Source organism: Sceloporus occidentalis, unplaced genomic scaffold (assembly GCF_023333645.1).
Source record: "Sceloporus occidentalis isolate IW3139 unplaced genomic scaffold, rSceOcc1.0.p SCAF_1, whole genome shotgun sequence".
NCBI lineage: Eukaryota > Metazoa > Chordata > Lepidosauria > Squamata > Phrynosomatidae > Sceloporus > Sceloporus occidentalis.
In genome coordinates, this window is record NW_028316981.1 from 24,606,668 (window position 1) to 24,617,036 (window position 10,369).

The window sequence follows — 10,369 nt, forward strand, 5'->3', positions numbered from 1 at the left end:
GCTGTATGTAGGCCAAGTCAGGAATGTGGCTGGTGTGTTTTAATGCATTGGAAATCCTGTCCCTGGAAGAAAGAGTAGGACTGATGGCTGGGGATGATGTGAATTGCAATTTGACAGTTGTTCCAAGGACATCAGGTTGAGGAAGCTGCAGGTAGGTTGTCCTGTCCTTAGAAATGAGGTGTAATATCAGAACAAGAAGTATGATGGACTCTGAACTGAGGCAAAAGGCCAAAAGGGTGGGACCAGAAATGCCAGCAAATTTTAGCTTAAGGATCTTACTGCAAGTAACTAAACCTTAGGAGAGTTATTTCTGCTTTTTAAAATGTGGAGAGGAGAAACCATACAAAAGATGGCATTGTGGGGAAGAGAGCTATACGGAAACATTTAGGAGGGATAAAGTTAATTCCCGAGGCTGAGATTTCCCACCGCTGGTGTATAAGCATTCTGCTTATAAGTGAACATATTTGGTTCACATCTGCCCCCCCCCTCCCGCGCCTTCTTGTTTGATGGGAAGTCAAAGGCTTTCACAGCTGGCATCCATAGTTTTTTGTGCGTTTTTTGGGCTATGAGGCCTTGTTCTAGAAGAGTTTTTTTCATGATTTTTCTCCAGCAGCCATTGCTGGCATCTTCAGAGAAGCCTTGGTGGCTTACTTACCACCAGCTTTTGAATGGCACCCCTTTCCCAGTGACCACCATCCACTGTTCAGAAATATACTTTCTCTAGAGGTGGGGATTCTATTTGGCTCTTATGGCTAAATGACTGTTAACATGACATGAATGGGTATAAATCCTTTAAGAAACCATCTGAGCTGCCATCACTTTAAATGCTGAATTTTGTGAAGTGAGGAGACACACACCTGCGTCTTAGTAAAATCAAAAACAGTGTCATTTGGTTTCTTTGAAGATCAGCAGATAGACTATGGCACAAGGTTCTGTGGGGCTGGACTGTCAGTCAGATGTATGAAATGGCCTTATTAGGAGGGATGTGGTTATGTATATGTACATATAGCCAGTTACAAGGTAGAGAAGGTAGGACTTTTATAGATGCCATCCAAGGAGAGGGGGGGAAAGAGAAAGCAAGTGAAAGCAAATGTTATGATGTTAAAGTTTTCTTTTCAGCCGTAAACCCTGCTGCAGATTAATTTCATTGGTTATCCTGAGTTCCAGTATCATGCCTGAGACATATTTGGGGCAGTGCTTTTAAAAAAACAAACTCTAGGAGCGGTGCTTGTTATGATCTCTAATTGCTATGAATGAAAAACTCTTTTTTTCTATGAAACAAGAATGAAAAAGGCAGAAGAAGGGGATTCTATGAATATTTTGCCAAATTCAAAAACCCCACCACTAGCAGCAGCAAAGAAACCTATTATCCCAAGATAACATGGATGCAAGGTCTTTGGGTTTCTTCCAAACACCATACAAGGACTTCTGCTACTGTGTTGTGACCCCCCTCGACTCCTACCAGAGACAAGCCATCTAGTTTGGATAGCTGCAGTGTCAGTTATTTGGTAATTTCACTGAGGAAACAGCATGTGGCTGCAGCTGAGGCTTACGCCAAAATCTTGTGTAATCTCCTGAGAGCACTGTTTGCGTCTTGGGAGTTTCTAAGGAAGAGCCGCTGGCTCATCTGTAGTAACATAAGTAAGCAGGGATCACTCCTTCCCCACCAGGAGATTTTGAGTGTATGAGTGTGTGTGTGCACATGTGTGTAGCTGGAATTAAATGGTATATAGTGAAGGAGGAACATTAGCCCTTTCCCTTTTTTGTTTGTGTATACACACATGCCTGAGTGCATTCACCTTATATTCAGTGGAGAGCCCTGCCTCAACATGCAGGGTAAGCTTTGATTCTTCCAATGACAGCCTCTGAAGTTTTATATACTGGGAAGAAGGGATGAAGTGAATATAACGTAAAACCATAGGTAGGCCATGGCCCTGGGCAAGCACTTATAACTACAGGGCAAGTCAGAGTAAACTCTGCAGTTACTTGGAAAGGTTCTCCAGACAGATTCTCAGGAGTGCAGATTTAGCATTAGAGCTGAAGAAGTCCAGCCCCTCACCCTGGTTCTCTCTGGTATTTATCCATTCTATGCCCACTGATCATGCTCAGTCATCATTGGGCTACTATATCCCCCACCCCCCCACCCCCTATTTGTGAGATTTGAGAGGTGTCCCATTCCAGCTACATTAAAACATTTGGGGGAAGCTCTCACTTCTGCCTATGTAGCATTTAGAAATACCTTCTCAGTATGAACCATGACTTACCCAGACAGTAAGCTGATTGTTTGAACCCTTACACACCTCAACCTCTCTCCTCCTGTTCCTTCCTCTCAACCAAATTATCTCTGACTCCCCGTCCCAATCAGTATTCTGTGCCTCTGAATCCTTATCAGGCTGTTTTGTGTAGAAAGATTACCCCTTGGGGTTCTCTTTTAAACCCTCTGTCTGCAAACCTCATGCCTGCAGGTGCCTGTGGTGAGTCGTATGGTTTCAGCTGTAACTGTACCAGCACAAGAAGACTTAAATCAGTATTAGTGTACATGGTGATGATGATAGCCTTGCTGATCAAGCCAAGTTTCATCTATTCCAGGATTCAGTTTCTCTGCATGCTACCAGGTAGAATCACAGGAGAGTCACAGCTCTGTTTACTGGGCAGCTAGGATGAAGGGTGGTAACTGGATGCCATAGACAAAGTGATGGGCATCTCAAACCTAAACACACACACACACACACACACACACACACACACACACGGTCCCACTGTGTTCAGTAGAGCTTAATCTGAAGTAAGTAGGATAAGACTGCAATCCTAGTTTCATTTGTTAGCCTTTAGTCCAGCACTCTCTTGGTTCATTTGGAATTAGTGTGGAGTTTCTTTTTATAAATACAAATGGCTTTTATAGAATCAGCGTTGGAAGAGACCCCAAGGGCTAACCACAATCAAAGCACCTCCAAGAGATGGCCATGCATCCTCTAGCTTTTGGTGGGTTTTTTGGGCTATGTGGCCAGTTCTAGAAGAGTTTGTTTCTGACATTTTGCCAGCATCTGTGAAAAGTCAGAAACAAGCTCTTCTAGAACATGGTCACATAGCCCGAAAAACCCACAAAAAGCTATGGGTGCCAGCCATGAAAGCCTTCGACTTCACATCCAGTCTCTGTTTAACAACCCCCAAAGGAGGAGACCCCACCACCCTCCAAGGCAGCATGTTCCACTGTGAAGCAGCTCCTACTGTCAGGAAGTTCTTCCTAACCTTTCCTTAGGTGGAATCTTATCCCCTGTTGTTTGATTCCATTTTGGTCTTAGAACATTATGATGTTTTGGAGGAAGACTCAGATAGAATGCTTGAAGTTTCATTGTGTGGCTTGTGAATCCGCTGTAGTGTCACAACATGGCTGCCATTTCTGGCTTTGCGAAGTTTCACATTCAAACATGGAGGCCCCATCCTTTTTTTTTTTAATGTCAGAGATTCAGTCATGTGACAATGAGTTCTATCTGCCTATGGTGTGGCAGAGGGAGAGGTTGGAAAGTCCATTTTTCCTCCTTGTTGGCCCTCCTGACGCTCACCAGTCCCAAGGCGGGCAAGGTACCTCTGCAGCCCAGTTGGTCGACTGGCTGTCTTTCTGTTGGGGCGTATGTTTTTGTTTTTCATCCCATGCCTTTCTGCCACATCCCCTTGCTGCTCTTTCCGGACTCGAAGCTGATGGCAGTGGGTGGCTTTCTCCCACTTCCATTCAAATTAACAGTGCCAATTTCCAGTCTGTGAAACACTGGGGAGATGAAAGGGAATTCTTGATGGGCAGGTTTGTGCCGTGCCCTTGGGATGACCTTTTTGAAGGAATGTCTTATTCTCTTTGAAAGAAATGGCAGAGAGAGAAGGAGGGTGAGAGAAAGAGAGCGATGCGTGCATGCACGAGAAAGATTGTTTTTCTTAAGACGCTCAGAACAGATGCCTTTGAACTGTAATCTCCCTCCGTGCTGCTCTCATCTGGAATGTCTTGTTTGCTTCTTTGCCTCTCCCCCTCCCCTGCAAATACATAGATCAGATGGAAAAGAGGCAGATCACAGGGGATACCGTGGCCTACTCTACATGAAGCATCTCCCTTGTACCTCCCCATCTTCACAGAATAGAGATGGAAATGGAGATGGTTGTGTGTGAAATGGCTTTATGCTAAGAGGCACAGTTGGAGGGTTCTCTTCTTCTGCCCCCACTCCATCACTCTGGAAATTATGCTCTCAGCTTGGGTCCTGTGGCTGGATGGGAGGTGGGAGCTGGAGGAAGAGAAAATGGACAAGGAGGCGGGAAGTTGGCTTGGGTAATGGAGCCAGAGGAGCATCACTAATATGGACATTCCTGGCCAGAAGGCTTTATCCCAAAAGCACTTATTGAGAGCTCAGCCAGCAGAACACAGCAGCCTGCAAAGCACCCTGAAGTGGGATGTAGGGTGGAGAGGAAGGCTTCTCGGCTTCAGCTACACAGGGGTGGAGAGGGGGAATTGGAATCATTCCCTCTTTTTGTTACAGTGCTGACTTTTGAGTTTCTTTCTTGACACAGGAACAAGCCAGGTATGGGATGCAATCTTAAGTGCTGCGAGGAAGAGAAAATAGTGGCAGGATGGAGTCCCTTGTCCTCCTTGGACCGTAGTGTGTAAGGCTGTAGCCCTTGGACCATAGGGCTGTTCAGCTGCTGACTCCATAAGGGACACAGCTTCTTGAAGGCCTTTCATGGCTGTGATTCTGCTATGATGCCATTGCCACATTTCCCAAAAGAATTAATTGTATAGCTAAAGACTTTATTTGGTTCTCCCCCACCTTTGTTGCGATTCCCTTTGCCCTCTGGCCACACCCTTAATCTGAGCCATAAAAACTCAGTGGGGCTTGAGGTGGGGCCAGAAGCCATGCAACTGGTGTGGCGTTTAAAACAGTCCCAGAAGCATCTACAATGAGCAGCTCCACTTGTCATCTGAGGCCTTGTGGATGGCTGGAGGAGTGCTACAGCCAGCCGGCTTCAAGGCCTAATTTATGAGCACAAAGTACTATGTCAAGGGGTAGAGGATGATAAAAATTGGGGAGGTATGCTGCATCTGAGGCAAAGTGGTGACATGTTTTTCCTCCCCCCTCTGTGCCCCAAGAGGAAAGGGAAGCCAGCTGGCAATGAAGTGTTAATTGACCTTGGTGTGACATAAATCCTATCCTTTACCTGTCACTTAAAACTTCGTGGCTAAAGAGTCAAGCTGCAGGCCACAAAGTCCTTAGCATCAAATCTGACATCTCCTAGGCAAGTATTTCTTACCACAGCGGGTAGAAACCTTTGCCCATCCAAGTGTTTTGAACTCTCACATTCCTATGCTGGCTGAGGCTTTTGGGAGTTGAGGTCCAACAACATCTAGTGAGACAAAGGACCCTTCCTGTTCCTGTCTACAATATGATATTGTCACAGTGGTGTTTTTTTTAAAGGTTAATACTCAGAATTTTATATAAAGCTCTTTGAACATCTTAAAATTTTATCGGTGATTATGATGATGGTATGAATCACCATTATTCTTTATGCCCTTACAGGCTGGTGACACTGACAGAGAGGGAATCCCGGCTGGAAGAAGTGCGTTCAAATTTTTTGGCTGCCTACAACAGCACCGTGGCCCTGAAGACTGTCTCACCTAGCCCATCAGGAGCCATTGGTGGCCTTCTGGAGCAGTTTGCCCGGGGTGTTGGACTCAGAGGAAGCAGTGTCCTTTGACACCTCCTTGTCGTCGTCACCACCACCACCTCAACTAGGTTGCTTTCTAGTCCGAAAGATGAAGGAACCTAAAAGCCATGAGAGCCCTAGGGCCAGCTTCCGTTCTGGGCCAAAATCTCTGGCCCTTTTCTCCTCTGAGGCTGCTGGCTGCACTGCCTGACTGCCAAGTCTTTTGGGTCCACCTGACTGTGATCATAGCCTCAGCTGCCTTGGGCTGAGCTGGTTTCCACTGAAAACTGGGAAGGGGGTTCTCCCCCATTCATGCAGGTCTTGGTGAGCTCTGACAAATCACCACAGTAAAATGTGTCAAAATACCTAGTCCTGTTTCTGTCTTTGTGTATGTGTGTGTATATGTGTTTTCTTCACTTTGGGTTACAAAATGTCTCCCCCCTCTACTTGGTGAATAAGGAAAGGCTTTGGCTAGGAATCCTGTACATAGTGTCCTGGTTCTTAAAGTGGGAGCCCTTAAGGGGGACCGTGTACTTGCCAAGGGAAGTCTGAGCTCTCATTCCAACTCTTCCACAGATCTAAAGCAAAAACTCTCTCCGCCTTAATCAGTCTGTGTGCTCAAAAGTAAAGTTCTGGCCCCAGGCAATCCAAATCCTGTACCAAAAATATCTGAATTTGGTGACCTCTATAAATACATGCAAATTGATCAAGCTTGTGCACTTTTCTGTAATTTGACATCTCTTGTCACTTTGCTTAATTTATTTTGGGGATCCTAAGTGATAGGGTCAAAAGAGTCCCTAACTCAACCATAGAACAACTTTCCTAGCTGCTACTCTGCTTTCTGCTTACAATGTCTCTGTACTTTAAAATAATTTTCTTTTCTTTGAAGTGAAAACTAAGGCAAATTCTCTGCCCCATCTCATTTTCACTTGGTGGTGGGATTTTGACTGTAGGAATGGCTTGCTGCATGTGTAGTGGTATGAGTGTAGGACTACAACTCTAGAAAACAGACTTCGAATCTTGGGTCAGCTATGTAAACTCATTGGGTGACCTTGGGCAAGTTACACTCTCTCAGCCTCAGAGGATGGCAATGGCAAACCGGCTCTAAGGAAACATGCAGAGTAAACACTGATAGGATTGCCATAGGGTCACCATAAGTCAGAAATGGTTTGAAGGCACACAACAAGAACAACAGCTTGCTATAGAGGTTCAAACCAGCCAGAATATAAGGCATTATCTCTTCTTGTGCTTTGGTGGCTCCTATATGTGGCCCCCAAAGATGTGGATAGGGCAATATACAAGCCTCTTCTGCATGATAATGGGTGGTTGTAATGGTGGCTCATATTCTTCATGACCCATGAGTCTTTTCTGCCAATTTTAAATCTGCTTTCTTTTGTATCAAACTAGTTTCTAGATTGTTTGTGTGTGGCTGTATACTGACAGTAGTTTTCCATGGTATAACTTCACAAAAACTAGGATGAGGTGGGTCAGCAAAAGCAGCAGTTTTCAGGGTGCCTGTGTATGACAGGACAGAGAGAGGGAAAACAAACTATTTACAGCTGGAGACTATATTCTACTTTATAACAGCAGACTTGATTTCTTTCTGTCTTAAGAGCAAAAACTTGATAATTTTAAGTCAACTGGTTCATGGAAGTTAAAGTAGATGGAGTGGTGCAGGAGGTGGGAAAAGCAAGGACTAGCTTGCCAGAAATGTCCACAGAAAGGGCCGTGAGGGAATAAAATATTGACTGGGTAAATGGGAGTGTTATATTGGCTTTCCATGCACTAGTGGCACTTTGCCTTGGAAGCCAGTAATAAAATTTTATTTTATTGAGTTTCATACATATTCCCCCTCCCTCCAGTCAGTACAAAGTGACACAGGTAGCTCCTCTTCTCACCTTTTACTATCACAGCAACCCATTGATGAAATAATAATAATATGATGATGATGATGATGATGATGTCAGGCAGCCTTGAGGTAGTCAAAAGTGAAGGATTCCGTTCCTCCTCTCCCCTTTTTGGGACTCTTGGAGAAACAAAACAGGAACCAATGTGAAGTTGAAGGCTTTCAAGGCTGACATCTATAGTTTTTGTGGGTTTTTTGGGCTATGAGGCCATGTTCTAGAAGAGTTTATTCCTGACATTTTGCCAGCATCTGGCTGCCATCTTCAGCTGCTGGCAAAACGTCAGGAATAAAATCTTCTAGAACATGGCCCCATTGCCCAAAAAACCCACAAAAACTATAAAACAGGAACCCCTTTTGGAGTCCTTTGTGCATCACGATGCTGAGTTGTAGACTTACACTCCTGGGCAGCTTGCTTAAAAGTGCAGTTTATGAAGTCCAATGGCTGGATGGACCATCCTCTCCTTGACCACAGTAGCTAACTGAGGAAGAGCAATTTGGCAACTGGAGCTTGGGGGGGGGGGGGGTCCTTAAAGCAGGCAGGTCTTGACTACCAGAGTGAAGCCTTTGTGCCTTTGTGGGACTGGAAATGCCCCTCAGAAGGAGCCCCTGCTATCCTGCCCTTCCTACCCACTCCTTCCATGGTTCTTGTACAGAGGAGAGTGGAAGGTCTGGAAACCATGCCCTACGAGGAGAAACCTGGGGAGCTGGGTATGTTTAGCCTGGAGGAGAGAAGGTTGAAAGATTACATGATAGCCATGTTTCAACATTTCGAAGGGTGTCCTATGAGAGCCAGCCTGGCATGATTTGAGTGCTGAACTACGACTCTGGAGACCAAGGTTTGATTCCTCACTTGACCAGGAACCCCACTGGCTGAACTTCGACAAGCCCCACTCTCAGCCTCAGGGGAAGGCAATGGCAAACCTGTGTGAAGTCGAAGGCTTTCAAGGCTGGCATCCATAGTTTTTTGTGGGGTTTTTGGGCTATGTGGCCATGTTCTAGAAGAGTTTATTCCTGACGTTTCACCAGCATCTGAGGCTGGCATCTTCAGAGAATGCTGGCATATTGTGTGACCCTGGGTAGGCAGGAGTGGTTTCTGTGTTAATCTGTGTAGTATTGTTCTGTTGTGGCAAACCTCCTCTGAACAAATCTTGCCAAGAAAACCCCGTGATAGGATTGCGGTAAATTGGAAAGGACTTGAAGGCACACAGATAGGGCAAGCTTTTTTTCTGCTTCTCCAGAGTCTAGGACATGGAGTGAATGGATGCAAAGTACAGGAAAAGAGATTCCAGCTCAACATTAGGAGGAACTTCCTGACAGTAAGACTGGTTCATGAAATGAATCCTAGAGTTGGAAGAGACCCAAGAAGGGCCATCCAGTCCAAGCCCATTCTGCCATGCAGGAACTCTCAATCAAAGCATCCCTGAGAGATGGCCATCCAGCCTCTGCTTAAAGACCTCCAGGGAAGGAGCCACCACTACACTCCCAGGAAAGAGTGTGTTCCACTGTCGAACAGCCCTTACTCTCAGGAAGTTCCTCCTAATGTCAAGGTGGAATCTCTTTTCCTGCAGCTTGCATCCATTGCTCTGGGTCCTGTTCTCTGGAGCAGCAGAAAACAAGTTTGCTCCCTGTCCTCAGTATGACATCCCTTCACGTATTTAAACAGGGCTATCATATCACCTCTTAACCTTCTCTTCTTCCACATCCTTAGTTTCTCCGCTTCTCAATGACGGAGGGGGGTGTCCTTGTTTGGGGGTCTTTATAGCTGGGCATCTGCCCCGGGGGCCAGGGGGGGCATGGCAGAAGGGGGCTGGACTGGATGGCCCTTGGGGGTCTCTTCTTCCCTCGGAGTGTGGGAATGGCTGCCCCGTGAGGGTCCCTTGGGGCTCCTTCCGCCTGGCTCTGAGGAGGAAGAGGAGGAGGAGGAGGAGGAGGCGGGGAGGGTCCTGGCTGCTCTGCTCTCCCTCCTCCTTCTCTCTCTCTCTCTCTCTCTCTCTCTCTCTCTGGGGCTATAAATAGGGCGCCCACGCCTCGGAAGAGCGAGCGGCGGAGCTTTCAAACTCACCCGCTTGGCAGACGGAGAAGGCGAGAGCGGAGGCCCCGACGGGGCTGCGAGAAGGAAGGAAGGAAGGAAAGAAGAGAGGAAAGAAGGAACGAGAGAGAGAGAAAGAAGACCCCCCCCGCCCCGCCCTGCCCTGCCCTGCCCTGCCTTCTCCGGGGGCTGCGAAGCAAGGGGCGTCGGGGGAAAGGCTGGAGAGTGGGGAGAGCCCCAGCTGAGCCCCCTCCCTCTCCCCGATGGAGGCTGTGCCCCCGCGGCGCCCTTAGAGGAGGAGGAGGAGGAGGATGGCCTCCTGGCAAGAGCAGGGCGAGCTGGAGCCCGAGCCCGAGAGCAGGGTGGCCGGCACCAAAGTGGAGCTCACCGTCTCCTGCAGGTGGGTGCCTCAAGGGAGGGAAGGAAGGAAGGAAAGAAGAAAGGGAGTCAAGAAAAAGGAAGGGAAAGACGATAGAGAGAAGGAAAAGAAAAAGAAAGAAAGAAAGAACGGAAGAAAGAAGGAGGGAGGGAAAGAAGGAAGGAAGAAAGAAAGGAAAGAACGGAAGAAAGAAGGAGGGAGGGAAGGAAGAAAGGAAAGAACGGAAGAAAGAAGGAGGGAGGGAAAGAAGGAAGGAAGGAAGGAAGAAAGAAAGGAAAGAACGGAAGAAAGAAGGAGGGAGGGAAAGAAGGAAGGAAGGGAGCAAAAAGAAGGAGAGAAGGAAGAAAGGAATGAAAGAAAGATCGAAAGAAAG

At 46.8% G+C, this 10,369-nt stretch overlaps 1 protein-coding gene across 4 annotated transcripts in view; it reads left to right on the forward strand.

Moving 5' to 3' along the window:
• The window catches only part of MTMR14 (myotubularin related protein 14), an 87,644-nt gene extending 81,277 nt beyond the window's left edge, over positions 1-6,367 (forward strand). For all 4 annotated transcript variants that reach the window (XM_089517598.1, XM_089517607.1, XM_089517615.1 and 1 more), the window contains one exon: positions 5,556-6,367. In XM_089517598.1, coding sequence (XP_089373724.1) covers positions 5,556-5,733 — 178 coding nt within the window. In that variant the 3' untranslated portion in view covers positions 5,734-6,367. The remainder of the gene's footprint in view (positions 1-5,555) is intronic.
• Positions 6,368-10,369: the final 4,002 nt, after the last annotated feature.